This window comes from Indicator indicator, chromosome 13 (assembly GCF_027791375.1).
Source record: "Indicator indicator isolate 239-I01 chromosome 13, UM_Iind_1.1, whole genome shotgun sequence".
Classification (NCBI taxonomy): Eukaryota; Metazoa; Chordata; class Aves; order Piciformes; family Indicatoridae; genus Indicator; species Indicator indicator.
The window spans coordinates 18,929,883-18,946,403 of record NC_072022.1 but is presented as its reverse complement, the minus strand read 5'-3'; the positions used below and the strand labels follow the sequence as shown (position 1 = coordinate 18,946,403).

At 49.7% G+C, this 16,521-nt stretch overlaps 2 protein-coding genes across 2 annotated transcripts; one reads left to right on the top strand and one right to left on the bottom strand.

Moving 5' to 3' along the window:
- Window positions 1-678: 678 nt before the first annotated feature.
- On the bottom strand, window positions 679-5,086 carry DYNLT2B (dynein light chain Tctex-type 2B). Its single transcript, XM_054386175.1, has 5 exons — window positions 5,019-5,086; window positions 4,389-4,522; window positions 2,717-2,786; window positions 1,358-1,421; window positions 679-743 (listed from the first exon to the last, which is right to left on the bottom strand). The coding sequence occupies exons 1-5, from the start codon at window positions 5,084-5,086 to the stop codon at window positions 696-698; spliced, it is 384 nt and encodes a 127-aa protein (XP_054242150.1). The 3' UTR covers window positions 679-695.
- A 3,704-nt stretch (window positions 5,087-8,790) lies between these two features.
- On the top strand, window positions 8,791-16,256 carry PDCD1 (programmed cell death 1). The gene is made up of 6 exons (XM_054386270.1): window positions 8,791-8,822; window positions 10,363-10,595; window positions 13,159-13,491; window positions 14,482-14,637; window positions 15,232-15,266; window positions 16,038-16,256. Exons 2-6 carry the CDS (start codon window positions 10,487-10,489, stop codon window positions 16,254-16,256), a joined length of 852 nt encoding a protein of 283 aa, XP_054242245.1. The 5' UTR covers window positions 8,791-8,822; window positions 10,363-10,486.
- Window positions 16,257-16,521: the final 265 nt, after the last annotated feature.

The following is a 16,521-nucleotide window of genomic DNA, read 5'->3' as shown; positions in this document are numbered from 1 at the left end:
TGGGGCGTGCAGGCTGCTGGCCTGACATAGTGTCCTAAATACCTTGTCTTCCTATCAGTTAATACCATCTCATGTGACACTGCTGGGATCCACAGCCCAATTGTTAGGGGAGTCACAGGAACGTATCTGGATAACCAGGACAAGAGGTCATCTAAAGATGGGTTACTTTACAAAGAATGCTCAGAAAATGTTCATCTGAGAGGCACAGAGAGGCTACCGCCCCTTGTAAAGCAAAGGAAAATGACAAATAGTGGAAATGGCAAGGGGCAACCCCCAGGGAGGAAATATTAAATACACAGATTTATTATGTTACATTTCTTATAAAGATTTCATTCATTTCAGAAAAAAATAACAACACCACCAACAAAAAAGCAACAGAACCCTCTCAAGGGGGAAATTGAGTTTGCCTTAGAAACAACAGCTCTTGGCAATACCCTTTTAGGACAAACCCAACACTATATAAAAACAAAGGGCAATTTAAATAAAGAACATAAAAATATTGTGCTTAAAGCTGTATAAATATCCACGAGGAAGAAGGAACACTGTAGTGTGTAGAACAGGTGCAGGACATGCTTTGTAGAGCTGTTATTTAGCTAGGCAGTAAAGAAGGAACATGATGCTTTTGTGTCTGTTAACAAAACCCACCCTAAAGTGTTCTCCACCACCTCTGTCCTTCTGTTCAGCATTTACCATCTTCAGTAGTAGTAGCAGCCAAAGGCAGCTACCACACAAAACAGGCTGTCCTGGGGAAACAGAAAGGCTCTGTGTTAGTAAAGGCAAATTCTTTGCTAGCCTAACTGAAAGGGCAAACCTAAGGGAATGTTTAGACTGAAACATAATTTTCTTAGACTGAAATTTTCTGTCTTTTGGTTTCTCTTCACCTTAGTTGTGGTGTAACCCAGCTCAGTGTGTCAGAATGCCAGAAATGCCTCAGTTTACTCCATCTACACAACTGAAGGTGTATAAGTGTCAGTTTAAAATAAAATAAAAGGAATAATAATAAACACTTGACTTTTGCTCATTCCTGGATTCCACCCATACTCCATGGCAGCAGATTAGCAAAGCATTTAAGAAAGGACTTTACCTCTTGTGCTTCCTCTGCCCACCTGCAAAATGATGTGACTATAACAACTTTTGCACAGTCCTGTATGACTTACTTTGAAAAGAAAGTTTTACTATGTTGGATATTATTTCTGTTTTGTGAATGAGGACATAAATCATATTGTTTCAGTAGAGTCTTAGTTCCTTCCTTCTAGTGGTGATTGGGTTTTTTCTGCTTCACATTTCAGGTCACTCTGCCTCTCATACAAAAGCAAGAGGCTTTACATTTTCCCCTGCTAAACCAGCTGATACTTACATTCATGAACACGTCATGAGCATAGCTGTCAGTGTCAGCATCCCAGAAACATCGTGCAGCCACACTAGACAGAGGAGACAGAGCCATTACCCAAAATGTTCACCTGTAAGGACTTAAGTAATCACAGATATGTTCCTCAAAAAGGAAACTGAAGTTCCTGGTCTGTATCAGGAACAGTGTGGGAGTAGGGAAGTGATGGTGCCCCTGTACTCATGTCCAGAGAAGGGCAATAAAGTTGGTAAAGGGTCTGGAGAGCAAGTCTTATGATGAGTGGCTGAGGGAATTGGGATTGTTTAGTCTTGAGAAAAAGAGGCTGAGCGCAGACCTTATCGCTCTCTGCAACCACCGAAAAAAATGTTGTAGTGAGGTGGGGGTCGGTCTCATCTCCCTAGTGTCAAGTGATAGAATGAGAGAAAATGGCCTCAAGTTGCACCAGGGGAGGTTTACATTAGATATTAGGACAAATTTCTTTAAGGAAAGGATGGTCAGACATTGGAACAGGCTGCCCAGGGAGGTGGTGGAGGTGTTCAAACAATGTGTAGACGTGGCAATATTGGACGTGGTTTAATGGCCATGGTGGTGTTAGGTTGATGGTTAGACTCAATGATCTTAAGGTCTTTTCCAAGTGAAATCATTCTATGATTCCTTTAAAGGTAAAGGAAATAGGGAGCATTCTCCTGAATTCTGAGCCTAGATCCCCACTACTAAATTCCATCACATGCTGTAACTCCTTCTGTATGTGGATCAAGCACCATCTTCAAATTCATCAGCTCCCAACTCAGCAGCAGGGCTTAAAATCTCATTGCTATGGTGCTTAAGAATTTTTGATGTCTGGTCTATGCATATCTGTGGCTAAATTAGCTTATTTGTTCTTGTCCTTCACCTCCTGCACTTTGTGGTACATACTTTCAAGTTATTTATAGGGAGCTATCATATTCCTTGGCAGACACTGTGTTACTGGACCACAAGCTAAGCTCTCCTTGTCCTTTCATATCTATACTTTCTGTTCCCTGACTACCCTGCTGGCCTTTTTCTACACCTGTTTCAGTCCAAGCCTTACCCAGAAGACAAGCAACCAGACTGTAAGGGGTATTACAAATGATACCTTGCTACTGCTGATGTCATTGAAATTCTCCTTTCACTGCTGCAAATGCCCAGATCCCTGCCTGTCCCTGTCAGTCTAAGCAGACAGGATCCTTCTTTGTAGCATAGCATGTTGTTCCCACACATATGACTTACTGTCCTATAACTGTTTCCTACAACCTAGGAAAGCTGGAAGAAGCTTCCAAAGGAAAAAAAAAAACAACACACAAGTGCAAACAAAATGATAGGAACAGAACTGGAAGATGAAAGACTTACTTCACTCCTTCTCCTCTCTGCTCTCCAATAACAACCTGCACGACCATTTTGTACCTGTCAAATCCCTCCTCTGCAGAAAAAGAAAAAAATAATAGTGAGAGCAACAACTTGTTTAAAACATGAGCCCAAAACAGGAGCTTTCTAGATACAAAGCAAGTGTTCTCTACAAGTCTGCAATTGGCAAAGAGGACAGGCTTCTTTGCAGCTTTGTTCTCCTAGGTACAGTGCACCATGGTCTTACTGTAGTTAAAGCTTGAACAAAGTATTTGGCACCTGTCAAAAGATGGATCTAAAGCAGAAGACACCTCCTGAGCAGCCACACTATGTCAGCATTCTACTTGGACAACTTTCAAGAACTGAACACAGGGCAAAAAATGTCAACAAGGCAGTTGATGGACAAAATCCAATTTGAAAAAAATGACCTTATTTAAAACCTGTTCTGATGCAAAGGTATTGCAAAGATTTTTCTGCCACAGAGGTGTTTCTTTTGCATCTAAGCTATGATAAAAACTTAAAAAACATAAAACCATATGCAGTTCTGGGTTATATGTCTGCAAAAATGGAGTTCTTTTACAATAGCAAAGAAATACCTTTGGGGCACAGGCCAGATCCAATCTGGCCATGGCAAAGTTCCAGAAGCCGAACCAGAACAACCATGTTTAAAATAAAATATAGATCCTACTGCCTGCCTTCCACAAAGCAGTGTCCCAGGAAGACTTCGATTCACTGTTTCCACTGGAGAACTGAACACAGCATGCTGAGTCTGGGAAACATGCACCATGTCAATGCTTATCAGAGATGCCAGCTGATACAAGGGTCACACTGGGCCAGCCTGGCCTCAGGCTACCGCGACTGTGTTTACAGATCACTGAAGCCAAGCCCTGTGCATGTTTGCTCGGCACCAACACATGCCGCGAGTACAGCTGCTGCTGGATTTAAAGCAGATGCCCAACCCTGGAAGAAGCATACAACCACAGCTTCTGCCAAGGGTGGCAGCACGTCTGTGCCTCCATGTCAGGCCAGCCCAGCAGATGGAGCACCAGCCTGTCTGCAGGAAGGAGGCAAAAAAAAAAGTGACCGTGCCCGCTCATATCTGTGTACTTGTTCCAGCATCCAACACAGGAAGCACCTGCTGAAGCCTGAAGTTTAGTTCTTAAAAATGTTGGAGGGCAGCTGGCACAGCACCACCATGACCTTTTTCCAGTGCTGTAGTCACATCCTTCCTTGGCCAATTGTGCTTCTAACTCTATCCCACTTTGCTTCTCCTACTGGGCCTCATTCTGATCTGCCTCCTATTCCACTCTGCCCCAACTCTAATGTAACTCACAGCAGAAAAAAAAAAAAAAAAAAAGAAGGAATGTTTCTTTTATTGAAGCAATGAGCATCACTTCTTTCTGCTCCCTAATGCAGCTTTTTTTCTCCCTAAAGCCCCTCTGGGGCTGGCATCCCACACCAGCCAGTCTATACTAAAACAAATCTTGTCTGCTTGAATTAGGTTTCTAGTGCTGCAGGCAAGGAACATGTGTATATAGGCCAGATTGTTTCATAACAGTAGACTTGAGTTAGTTAATAGAGGAAGGAAATTTCAAGAATAAAGGAGGAAAAGGGGATTTTGTCAAAAGGGAAGGCACACAGTAAGAAAAGAAGTGACTTCTTCTGTAAACCTCCTTACCTTTCAGTCTGTCTTTTATTGTCTCCGATAATGACATTGTAAGCTGAGACATGTCTTCTGGTATGTACTGTACATTGGCCAGCTTTTCCTTCAGTATTGCATGGATGCATTCTTTTACTGTGGATGATTTAAATCTATCAGAGCAAAAAAAACAGCAACAGAAGGCCCATAAAGTTCACACAACATGTAGAAAGATACACAGTGAAAAACCATGGGGGAAAAGCTCAGCTGCGATGATGATACTTAACCAGCCTTGCCAAAAGCCAAACACCCGTAAACACAGGTGCAAAACCAGTCCCATCAGAGGCTGCCCTGCCAGCGATGTTCCCAGCTGTGCGTTCCTTGTTTCCTCCCATCCCTGTCTCCCTACACCGCATGTTAAGATTGCTCTGGGATCCCAGTGCCCCTTTAATCCCCAAACCCTCGGGGCTCCCTCATTCCCAACATCATCTTCCCAGCCCTCATAGCCCCATACCAGCCCCCTATGCCCATGGACCCACTCCCTGACAATCCCACCGCAGCTCCCCCATCCCCTAGGTCCCAGCTCCACACCGAGCACGCCCTTTCCTTTCCGCAACCTCCAGGTGCAGAACCAGCACCACGCAGCGTCCCAGACCTCCTCCGGCTCACCGGCGCTGGAGGCTGGGTCGCAAGCTGTACGTATTCCCGGCCCCATCATCCGAACCCAGCTCGCCCATGGCCGCAGCGTTGGTTGCCGCGGCAACGCCGGCACTTCCGGTAACGCCCAATGCTTCCGGTGATGTCCCTCACTTCCGGTAACGCTCAGCAGTTCTGGAAGCGCTCACAGGTGCCCGCGGGGTGCTGCTGGTGGCTGAGCTTGCGGCCCCTGGGAGATGCGGGCAGGTGCCAGTGGGATTCCCGTGCCTAGAGACTCTGCAACCCTATGGCCTGTGTGCGGGGGGGTTGAGTTCGTGTCCCAGCCCGCGGCTCTGTCCCCAGAGCCTTTCTGAGAGCTGCCGGCTGCTGTGGTGGCAGCTCTGGCCAAACAAGACAGAGGATAGGGCAGCTTGAAATGATCACCATTACAAAGTAGAGTCTCCCAGTTGGTAGACTCAGTATGATTTGGTTTGGAAGAGACCTTAAAGATCGTCTAGTTCCAACCCCCCCTGCCATAAGCAGGGACACCTTCCACCAGATCAGGTTGCTCAAAGCTGCATCCAAAGCTGGCCTTGAACACTTTCAGGGAGAGGCCAGCTACAATTTCTCTGGGCAATATGTGTCAGTGCCTCACCATCCTCACAGAGAGGAAGTTCTTCCTAATATATAATCTAATTCTACCCTCTTTCAGTTTGAAACTGTTACCATCATATCGCTGCAGTCCCTGATAATGGATCCCTCCCCCTCTTTCCTGTAGGTTCCTTTTAAGGACAAGGTCTCCCCAGAGTTTTCTCCAGACTGAACAACCCCAAGGCTCTCAGCCAGTCATCTTCATGCCCTTCTGTGGACTTGTGCCAACAGGTCCATTCTCCTTACACTGGGGGTCCAGAGCTGAATGCAATGCTCCAAGTGGGGTCTCGCAAGAGTGGAATAGAGGGGGAGGATCACCTACCTCCCTGTGAGGAACACCATGAGTCTCCACTTGGACATCAAGCCATTGACTTCAACTCTTTAATGGTGACCATCCAGCCAATTACTTATCCACTGAGCAGATCGTCCATTGTCATCCATCCATGTGTCTCCAATTTAGAGACACTGCAGAACAGTGGCAAATGCTTTACACAAATTCAGGTGTGCAAATCCTGTCTGTGTGTTGCTGCCAAACCATGTGGTCTCTCCCTGCCTCTGGCCCATGCATCCCAACAGCCAACATGGACTTGCTCCTTTCGTCCAGGAAATTTTTTCATTTTCTGGAAAGGCCCATCACACCCTTGAGCTTTTTTCCATTTCCACAGCTGCTGTCTGTCTCAAGGAAGATGTGAATGACAGTTTGTGTATGACACAGCCCCCTCCTGAGAGGCTGACATGCTGCTTCCTTTGCTGTTTATCTTGATGCAGCAATCTCCATGATCTTGCTTCCTACGTGCTGTGGCTGACGCATACGAGAAAGGTCCCTGGGTGCTTCAAATGGAAATATTGTGAAGGCACATCCAGTCCCAGTGCTGAGCGTGCTGCTGCTGCTGACGAGTGGCTGAAGCAGGCCACTGCGTGCAGCAGGGCTGGCAGGCACAGGGGATTGGAGCTCTGCAGGCAAGGTGCAGCCTATGGGTGCCCCTCGGGTGCAGGAGGGTGTAAGTCTGCACCAGGAGGCAGGAGGTGCCTCTGCCAGGGTTCTGCTCAGGATGCACCGACGCATCCCAGCTGACACCAGGTCCTACTCCAGCCTGCTCTGAGCACAAGTGGATTGCTGAGACTGAACAGCAGCAGCAACAGCAGCAGCTCCTGATTTCCACAGGCTTTAGCAGCATTGTTCACTAGAGATGATCCATCAGAGCCCTTAATACTGCCAAGATGAGCATCAGCTTTGCCCACTGCCAGGAGCAGCAGCCTGCTGCTGTATAGAAGGTGGCAGTAGCCCCATGCCATACCCATGTGGTACCTTTACATTGCTGTTACCAGGCCCTGCAAATTTCTGCTTGTTTTGGGAACAGGTTTGTATCTTTGCTCCATCACTCTTCATACCTGATGCTTACTCATCACAACACCCACACCTCTCCACCCCCTGGGCTGCTGCCTTTCCCTACAGGGTCAGCCGTTGCTCATGCAGATCGTTGGTGGGGGCCCACCTAATTTCTGAGAAGTATCTGAAAGACTTCAGGCACTCCCTGTATATATTTGCAAACACTATTAACCATTTCCTCTTCTTGCCTCCTGCCCATGTCAGACCCACAGACGTGCAATTTATTAAACCAAAGTGGGAAGGATCTTTGGAAACCTGTGGATTTCTCTTCCTCATCATCTTTTTGTTCCTCATTTAAGAAGTTTTGCTTTCCCTGGGCTTTGGGGGCATTCAGCTCTGGGTTTAATTTGGCTCCATCTGAAATGTTTGGTCATTGCTTTCTTCTTCATCTTTCAAATTTTCAGTGCTCCTTTAATACCCTAGATACACTTAAGCCATTTTGAAACTGACCCTCGTTCCTTTGAGGTGTCTGCTCAGAGTAATAGGCTCTGTGCCCTGACAGTGATGGCTGCAGGAGACTGAGACTGCATGTGGGTGCTAGCCACATTGGTGGGACCCTTTTGGACACATTGGGACAACTTCTTGGAAAGGAAAAGGACGTTTGTGCTTTGATGAAGTGGTGTGTCATGCTTGCTGAAGTTCCTTTATCTTAGTTTTCAAGAACAAACTGTTTTTCCCCCTCCTATTTCTTCTTCTCTTTTAGCTCTTCCTCTGCTCTTTTGGTGGCCAAGTAGAAGAGCACTGCCTCATACAATTTGCCATATTCCATCTCAGAGAATGAGAATCTATTGTTTTAACTTCAAAGAACCTTTTCAGGCCCCCTTCAGCCAACCCCAAGGTGTGCCATACACTCCAATGGGCTGGAGGAGATTTACAGCCATGAGTGGGAGTTTCAGCATGGCTGGAGTCAGGCTGTTTGCCTGGGTGCTAGAGAAGATGGTGTAAGATCTGGCAGGAGTTGTGCTGGTCTGGCAGGGTGCAAGCAGAGTGCAAAGCTTGCCCGAAGCCCAGGGGCTGCAGTGGGGCTGGGGCTGGACTGCAGTGGGGTTGGGCTCCTCTGATGTTGACAAGGGCTGGGTTGTGGCATGGCACTGCTGCTTGCTTTGCTTTCCCCAGCAGCAGCTTTCTCGTGGTGAGACTGATAGTTTCTTGTATTCTTTCCATGCTTTTAAAATATTTTTCAGCAAAAATCAGATTATTTTTTTTTTCCTGTTCTCTTTCTTGTGTCAGAGTAACCTTTCCATCAGCGTGCTGCCAGGAAGCTCCCGAGTCACCCTGCCCTGTGGTTTCTGCTGCGTACTATGTGGCTCCATGAGCAGCCTGGTGCTTCCTGGCCACACATGGCCTCATCCTGCACCCCAAGCAGCATGGAAAGGCTCTGGTGCTGGTCCCCATCCTGCTGGAGTGTAGAGGGGGACACTGGGACATGGGTTTCCAAAGGAACCTGAAAATGTTGCTGTGTGGTCTGCATCTAGCCACACTGGATTCTAATGGGTGTGGCAGCCTCCCTGACCTGAGTACCAGCTTACACCCCATTGCAAGCGTACATTGTAAAGTCTGAGCAATTCATACTACAGCTCTAATCAGAGGCCCCTGCTGCTGCACAGAGCAGGGAGGATGAACCAGTTTTTCCTTCTGATCCCTGGCTTGGTCAGTTGCCATCTTGGTGGTGATACCTGTCATATCTTCCACCTCTAGAAACCCAAACATGTTGTAAGTGCCCAATAAGCTTCCTCACAGCTGCCCGGTTCACTGTTTGGGGACACAGAGCCTTGAGGTGGAAAAGCCTCTTTGCTGTGAGCTTCCAAATTTTCTGGGATTCAGTTTAGTTTTGCTTAGTTAATTTTAATGAGAATGCAGGAAATGGTGAAGGAAGAGGCGATGTCCATCTTGTAGCCCATCAGTGCCATCCACATGGTGGAGAGCACTCCCGTTGTCATCCAGCCAGGCAGTGTGGTGACCTCTGGCCAGGGACCTGGAAAGGTGGCAAGGAGGGGACAGGCCCTCAGGCTGGCTCTGCAGCCCAAAGACGGCCAGAAGCTCGTGAGAAAGGAGTGATGCTGCAACGCCAGGAAGAGACTGGAAAAGACAACACAGGACAGGCTAGACTGAGTCACCAATCCAGGGTGATCCCTGCCTGCTGTGGCTCAAGATCCGCTCCTTGGCCATCCTGAACACTCCCCCAGCCCACTCACCTGCCAGGGCCATGTTTGAAAATGGGTGGTGAGCTAGCCCCAGCCCCACAGCTTGTTGTTGAAAGCCTGGAAAATAATGAACTCATCGTGATGATCATGTCCCCTGATACTTTCCAAAACCGTGGGGTGCTGAGGCTGTGTTCGAGAGAAGCGAAGGAGCCATCCGCAGTGCGTTTTCACTGCTGCTGATTTCCTACGCAAGTATTAGTCAGCGAGGTGAGTGGGCAATGTCACCAGTGGAGAAATCAAATGTGCTGCAAAAGTCACCCCAGTAACAGCACCCTGGCCCTGGGCACCTCCTAATCTGTCTATGGAGAAGCACACTTAAGGAGGTAACACTCCTTCTCCTTCTCCTTCTCCTTCTCCTTCTCCTTCTCCTTCTCCTTCTCCTTCTCCTTCTCCTTCTCCTTCTCCTTCTCCTTCTCCTTCTCCTTCCTTCTCCTCCTTCTCCTTCTCCTTCCTTCTCCTTCTCCTCCTTCCTTCTCCTTCCTTCTCCTTCTCCTCCTTCTCCTTCCTTCTCCTCCTCCTTCCTTCTCCTCCTTCTTCCTTCTCCTCCTCCTTCCTTCTCCTCCTCCTTCTCCTTCTCCTTCTCCTCCTTCTCCTTCTCCTTCTCCTTCCTTCTTTTCCTCCTCCTCATCCTCCTCCTCCTTCTCCTCCTCCTCCTCCTTCTCCTTCTACTTCTCCTTCTCTCCTTCCCCTTCTCCTTCTCTCCTTCCCCTTCTCCTTCTCTCTATCTCTTCCTTCTCCCATCCCATATGGCAGCAACATACCAATAGATGCCCCATGGCTGTGTAGACACTGCCTGGCTGCCCAATGCCACGTGTGCCCCACACCTCATTATCATGGGTACCCAGTGGGAGCACCCATGGGTGCCTGGGAACCTAAATCACTTATGGGCCAAGCGTGGAGCTGAGGATGTGTCACCTACTCCACCACCAGCAAGGGTGTGGGTTTTGCAGTGCCCATCCTCACTGCTTGGCAGCTGGGTGCCTGCATGGGAGTGTGCCAGGAGTGCGCCGGGAGGGGAAAGGGCCAAGCACAGCTCAGCTGATCCCTGCCTCTGCAGGGAGGAAGCTGGGGGTGGGAGCCAGCCCGGGTTTCCCTCTGAGGCAGAGATGGGCATGTTTCATTTCCACCCCAGCCCTTGTGATGCACACTGGGAAACAAGCCAGCCCTGCGAGGAAGGAAGCACAGTGTGAGCTGGTGGTAGCACAGCACGACAGGGCACAGCACTCCTGCCTTGGTGGGGGACTGGTTGGCTCACCATGGCTCCAGGTGCCTTGAAGATGATGTGGGGCAGCATGGAGGTGGCCCTGACTGGTCTCTGCACCATCCTACTCTGCTCTGGCCCTGTGCTGGCCAGCTGTCGCCAAGGTAGGTACATGCTTGCTGGCACAGCCCGTGCTGATCACAGTCAGTGGAAAATGTCTAAGCTTTGTAGTTAAAAATAGCTTTGGCATGAAGAAGGCAAAAAACCTAAAGCTTTTAGATGCAAGTGGCTGAAGGAAGGGAAATGGAGATGCTTGGGTAGAAATGGTGTTAAAGGGTAGAGATGGGGACAGGTCCCCAGGCTGTGGTGCCAGCACCAGAGCCATGTTATGAGCAGACTGGCTGCAGTAGGGGTTTGGTGGTGAGCCTCTGGGTTTGCCAGCACCATGCAGAGAGTCTGGAGTTTTCTACTCTGGCTCGCATGGCTTCGGGCTGCGCCCTTGGGTTTTGCCCCCTGGTTTAGATTTGAACCTGACAGAGCCAGAGTCCTGCCTGTGGGTTTGCTCAGGGTGAAATCTGGGGGAGAAAGGGAGGTGAAGGGCAAGGTGTGACTCTGGGCAGGGTGAGTGAGAGCCCTAATGAAGCTACTTTCCCCCATCCTCCCAGCTCAGCCCTTTCTTTGGTGGCTTTGGATGTTTTCTGCCCTGAAGGTGGGCACAGGACTGGACATCCCTTGGGGCAGATGTTATATCTGGCGGTGGGAAGATGCAGGGAAACATGTAAACCCAACCTCTGCTTTTGGAAATCCTCTGAGTGCTTCATGCACTGCTAGTAGCAGCACTGGGTTGGAAGAAAAGCCCTGAGCCTGCCAAATGTTTCCTGTAAAACACGAGAAATCCAGGACACTGCAAAATTTACATCTCTTGGAGTGGGCACTGCCACAGCCAGTTCTGCCTGTGGGGTACTTCCCTCCCTCCCTCCTCCTGCTCAGTCTCATCTCTCATTTCTCAGCCCAGTTTTCCTGTAATCCTGTATCTATTCAAGGAATCATCCTGGTTCCTTTTCTGGTTGGTGATACTGAGACCATGGTCCTACAGCCTCAGACCAGTGCTGGAGGAATGGGAGGGACTTTCTAACTGCTTGCAAGCCCTGGGGCTGCTATCTTTGGAGATTTCTGAAAAGGGAAGATAAAATTCTTAATGACAGGGATTTTTCAAAGCAGTGGTTCTTGGAATTGCTTGGCATAGAATCAAGGACTCAAAGAACCATAGAATGGCTGGAAGAGACTTTTAAAGGTCATCTAGTCTAGCCCTCCTGTGAGCAAGGACATCTTCAACTAGATCTTGGCCCAACCTGCCCTTGAATGTTTCCAGGGATGGAGCATCTACCACCTCTCTGGGAAATCTGTGTCAGAGTTTCACTACCCTCATTGTACAGAATTTCTTCCCATGTGAAAAATGCTTCTTCCTGCTTTTTAGTGCTCCCAACAAAAGTTAATGCAGCAGCTGCCGCCTCATCCTGCTGGACAGGGCTGGCTGAGCTGGGATGTGTTGAGCCTGGCCTGTGTTCCCAACACCCCACCTGCCTAGGGGAAGGATGAACCCACTGGGATCATGAGCTGGGAACTGTGACAAAGCAGCAGGGATGGTGCAAGTGGTTGGAGGGGCTGCAGCCATGGCCAACTGCTCACTGTGCTGGGAGTAGTCTGGCAAGATCAGACAAAACCCCTCAGGGTGGGTACCTGGCTGCCCATGGGCATGAGAGGAGGGGACAAGCAACTAGGAAGGACATAACCCCCAGCTACCTGTTCATGGTAGTGCCCTGTTTGCTTTCCAAGGATGGAAATTATTTCAGTGATATCAGGAGGTGTAGCTAGATAGTGATATGAAGCCAAGAAGGAAGACAGACTTAATATTTATTGTTTAGATTCTTGTAGGCAGGGGTCTCACCTTTCTCTATATTTTTATAGGCACATGAATCAGTCAATTCATAAAACACTGCAATGAGTAGAGCAGAAAAAGCCAGATGATAGTCTGGTCTTTAGAAAAAAAAGGAATGAAATGCCTATCTCTTATAAGATGTCCGTAAAATGGCTAAATAGCCAGGAAGCAACAGATTGTAGAGGAAACAATCATGCACTGGCCACAGGATAAACATGCACATACCCACTGTTCCATCTGACTGCCATTCAAAAATGGAAAACTTATTTTCACAGAATCACACAATGTTAGGGGCTGGAAGGGAGTTTGGAAGCTCATCCAGTCCAACCCCCCTGCCAGAGCAGGATCACCTAGAGCAGGTCACACAAGAACACATCCAGGAGGGTTTTGAGTATCTCCAGAGAGGGAGACTCCACAACCCCCCTGGGCAATTTTCCATAGCATTTGAGTGTATTTAGACACTGAGCTTATGATACACAGAATAGTAGGGGCTGAAAGGGGCCTCTGAAGATCATCTAGTCCAACACCCCTGCTAGATCAGGATCACCTAGTGTAAATCACCCAGGGACACTTCTAGGCAGGTGTTGAATGCCTTGAGTCTCCACAGCTTCTCTGGGGGAACCTGTTCCAGTGCTCTGCCACCCTCTGTAACAGTGGGGGGCTAACAGGGGCAATGGTAGGCTCCAATTGTCTTTGCATCCCTGGTTCCTGCCCAGGAGGTACGCCTGTTTCTGAGATCTGTGCCTGCTGTAACCATGCCTGCTCCTTGTTTCCTCTCTCCCAAACAGTGACCTTCTTCCCAGCAGTGTTAAGCCTTCCTGCAGGCAGCTCAGCCACCTTCTTCTGCAATATCTCCTTGGAGAATGACTCTGAGCTGGAGTACAGCCTCAATTGGTACAAGGAGACCCAACACAGCCAAGCCCAAAAAATCGCAGGGATCAGCCGTAACAGCCTGCAGACGAAGACAGAGAAGTATGTGCTCACCAACCACACTTCTGCCTTCAAGATGGAGATCCTGAACCTCCACCAGAGCGACTCAGGCTCCTACTACTGTGGACTGATCACCTTCTTTGAACCCAATAAAGTGATAGAGAGCAACAGGTCCCACCTAGTGGTCACAGGTCAGTGTCGGGGGTGAGCTGATAGGGACAGGCTGGTGTCAGCCCTTGGTCCTATGGCTCCCAAGTACCTTGCAGCTCCAGGGCACAGGGCAGGCAGTATCTTGCTGGGAGAAGCCCTGGTGTGAGTCAGGAGAGCATGTCTCTGCCCTTTCCCCTCTCCTTTGCATGCAGGGTTGAGGCCCAGGGACACAGGCTGTCTTCCCATGCATGCATACTGTGGTTAGATCTGGTCTTGAGGCAGGAGGTTTCCATCTGTGTCCCCAGTGATGCTGTGAGGAGGAGTGAAGCCTTCCCCATGGATGGAAGAGGGAGACCAGTGTAGGAAGCTGCCTTCACCCCTGAAGAGCTGCTCTGGAGAAGGGATTGTGGTTGGGGTAATGGGGTCCAAGGCTCAGCCCCATGTAGAGCCAGTGCTGGTGCAGATACTGTTGCAAAACCATGCCCTGGCAGGGTCTCGTAGCCTCTTGGCATGGACACAGAGATCTCGTAGCAAGATCTGCCCTGCCCTTGCTTGGTAGCATGGGGTCTTTGTGGGGCTGGAGTTGGTCTTTTATAAAAAGGAAAACCACTACAAAAGTCACTGTCTTTCATAACATCTCAGCCCAATGTGAGCTGATGCTTTGGTGGCCCCAGAATGTGGAAGCTACAGAGATGCTTGGGGAAGCTGTATCCTCTGTGGAGCCTTGCTGGGCATGGGGATATACCTCAGGACTTCTGTGGGTGCAGAGAGGTGCCCCTGTACCCCAGCTCTCAGTGGGGTGGGATCATCTTTACCACATGCAATGAGAAAGAAATGGCCAAAATATCCTTCATGTCATCCTGAATTCAGGGCTCCTAGAGGGATTGTGGGGCTGTGGCAGCCTGCCTGGGGCTGAACCCTTTCTGGGGACAGCCCCCATGTTCCCCTGTTGCCTTTCACAAGGATTGTAGAGGCCATTTTATACTTCTGACCTGCTCTTTTGTTCCCCTTTTTGTGGATGGCTATTGCAGCAGCCCCTGAGAATACAAATCCCACTGATGAGCCTGAGATGGAGGAAGGCAGTCCCCCAGACCACATCAAGGCTGTGCTCCTGAGCATCCTGCTGTTGGCAGGGTTGGTTGTTCTGCTGGTCTTTGGCTACATCACTGTTATGCACAGGAGAGGAGGTACGATGCCCTGTGGTGGCCATGCTGTGGTGAGGGGCTGGGGTCTGCCAGGGGACCTGGTAGGTGATGCTCATCCAGCAAACCCAGCTGGGACCTGCAGCCAGCCAGATGCCTGCAGCAACCTGGGCTACAAAAGCTGGTTCAACTGCTGAGCTCAGTTGTTGCATGCAGGTATGTCCATGCCTGGGGGAGAAGGGTGCTTTGGGCACTGCTCCCCCTCTCTAGAGCCCCCCGACCACATGCTGTGGCTTTGCACTGCTCTTTAGTGTGGTGCCTTAATGCTGCCTGTGAGTCCTTCCCAGGTATCTTGCCTGGGTACCTTTGAGGCACCTCATCATCTTCTCGCTGCAGCCTCAGCCATGACACAGGCACCCAGTGGGTCTGTCCTAGAGGGGAGCCCTGACAAATTGCACCCCACTAACCCCAGTTAATTCTAGGCTGTGGGCTGGCATCTCACTTGTCCTTGTAATACTCAGGGTGGAGAGGGAGTGAGCGTGGGGCAGCTGTAGCAGTCCTTGCTAGTTCAGCCCCAGCCCCAGATGCTCACAGTGTCTTGGCACACAAACGTCTCCTAACCAATGTGTTACTTTGCAGATGTGCAGAAACCACCAAGTGAAAAGGCACCAGAGGTGAGTTTTCTGTCTCTGATGTCCTGTCGTGCTGCCAGGGAGCTTTGTGGCATCACTGGGGTGTGGAGGGTGCAGAGCCTCCCATTACAAGCCCTTCACAAGCTTCTCACTTTTCCTGTCATTGATGCTGCTTGATCTTTTCTGCACAGCAACCTGCAACACAGCCCCATCACAAAATCAAAAAACCTGCCTGAGACAGCATGGGACATTTCTAGCCCAACCCGTGTTCAAAGTGTGGTTTTATTTTTGCCAGTGGGTTGTGTTGCTGTAGAAAATAGGAGGAAATGCTTCCCCCCACTATATTAAGATAAAGTTTCTTGTGCTGCAGCTAGCACCTGTTTCTTCTCTTCCTTTTGCTGGGCACCACTGGGAAGATTCTGGCTCCATCTTCTCTCCAACCCCTTTAGGCAGCTGAAGGTAGCAAGTAGGTTCCCGTTTTCTCTCCCCTCTCCATGTGCACTCTGTACCATCTCAGAGCCCAATGGAGAGGTGGGAAAAAAGATTCTAGCACAACCCTGCCTTCCGTGGCTGGGTGGGCAGGAAGCCCAGTCTGCCTGCAGAGGCAGAGAGTTGAGACCCACATGGCTTCATCAGTGACCCAAAAGCTCGTGGTCTGGTTTCTCTGAGCAAATGCTATCCCAGGTCTGTGTGTCTTTCTGCCATGCTGGGGTGCTTCAGAGCTGGTTTCAGCACTTGCTGTAAATAGGGAGCTGGTGTTATGATGGGAGGTATCTCCAGATGATTAATCACCCTGATGGGGTTTCCTTGCAGAAGGAAGAGAAGCCCACCATGGTGCCCGTGCCCACTGTGGACTATGGTGTGCTGGAGTTTCAGGTGGACCAGCATGCCCAGGTGCCTCTTGAGACCTGGGTAGCCAACCAAACCGAATACGCCACCATCGTCTTCCCAGAGGAGAAACCTGTCACACCGGAACGGGGCAGGAAACCCCAGGATGAGAGGACTCGGCAGCTCCACTTGCAGCCTTGCTGAGGGATGAGGTCCCTCCTGGCTGAGGTGCCTCCTCACCACGGAGTGTGGGCAGGGACAACCTGGCCCAGCCTCTCACTCCCACCACAGTTTGCAGTTGGGAAAAATCCAGCATGCTGGGACCAGAGCGACAGAGGCACCACTACTGGAGTTGGACCATGCTGGCCATGGTGGGATTATGGCTGTGGGATGGGTACCACAGGATGAGAAAGGTCCCTGCTGGGCTCCACATGCCACCTTTTTGCTCACCGTAGGGAGGATGGGCTGG

What these genes read in the sequence shown, in the direction of transcription:
- DYNLT2B (XM_054386175.1), bottom strand. Translation starts at nt 5,086, where the DNA reads ATGGGCGAGCTGGGTTCGGATGATGGGGCCGGGAATACGTACAGCTTG. An exon ending in CGACCCAGCCTCCAGCGCCG is followed by an intron (nt 4,523 to 5,018) that starts GTGAGCCGGAGG and finishes TTGCTCTGATAG; the next exon opens with ATTTAAATCATCCACAGTAA. An exon ending in CTCATGACGTGTTCATGAAT is followed by an intron (nt 744 to 1,357) that starts GTAAGTATCAGC and finishes CTGTTTCCCCAG; the next exon opens with GACAGCCTGTTTTGTGTGGT.
- PDCD1 (XM_054386270.1), top strand. Translation starts at nt 10,487, where the DNA reads ATGGCTCCAGGTGCCTTGAAGATGATGTGGGGCAGCATGGAGGTGGCC. An exon ending in GCTGGCCAGCTGTCGCCAAG is followed by an intron (nt 10,596 to 13,158) that starts GTAGGTACATGC and finishes TCTCCCAAACAG; the next exon opens with TGACCTTCTTCCCAGCAGTG. An exon ending in GTCCCACCTAGTGGTCACAG is followed by an intron (nt 13,492 to 14,481) that starts GTCAGTGTCGGG and finishes TGGCTATTGCAG; the next exon opens with CAGCCCCTGAGAATACAAAT.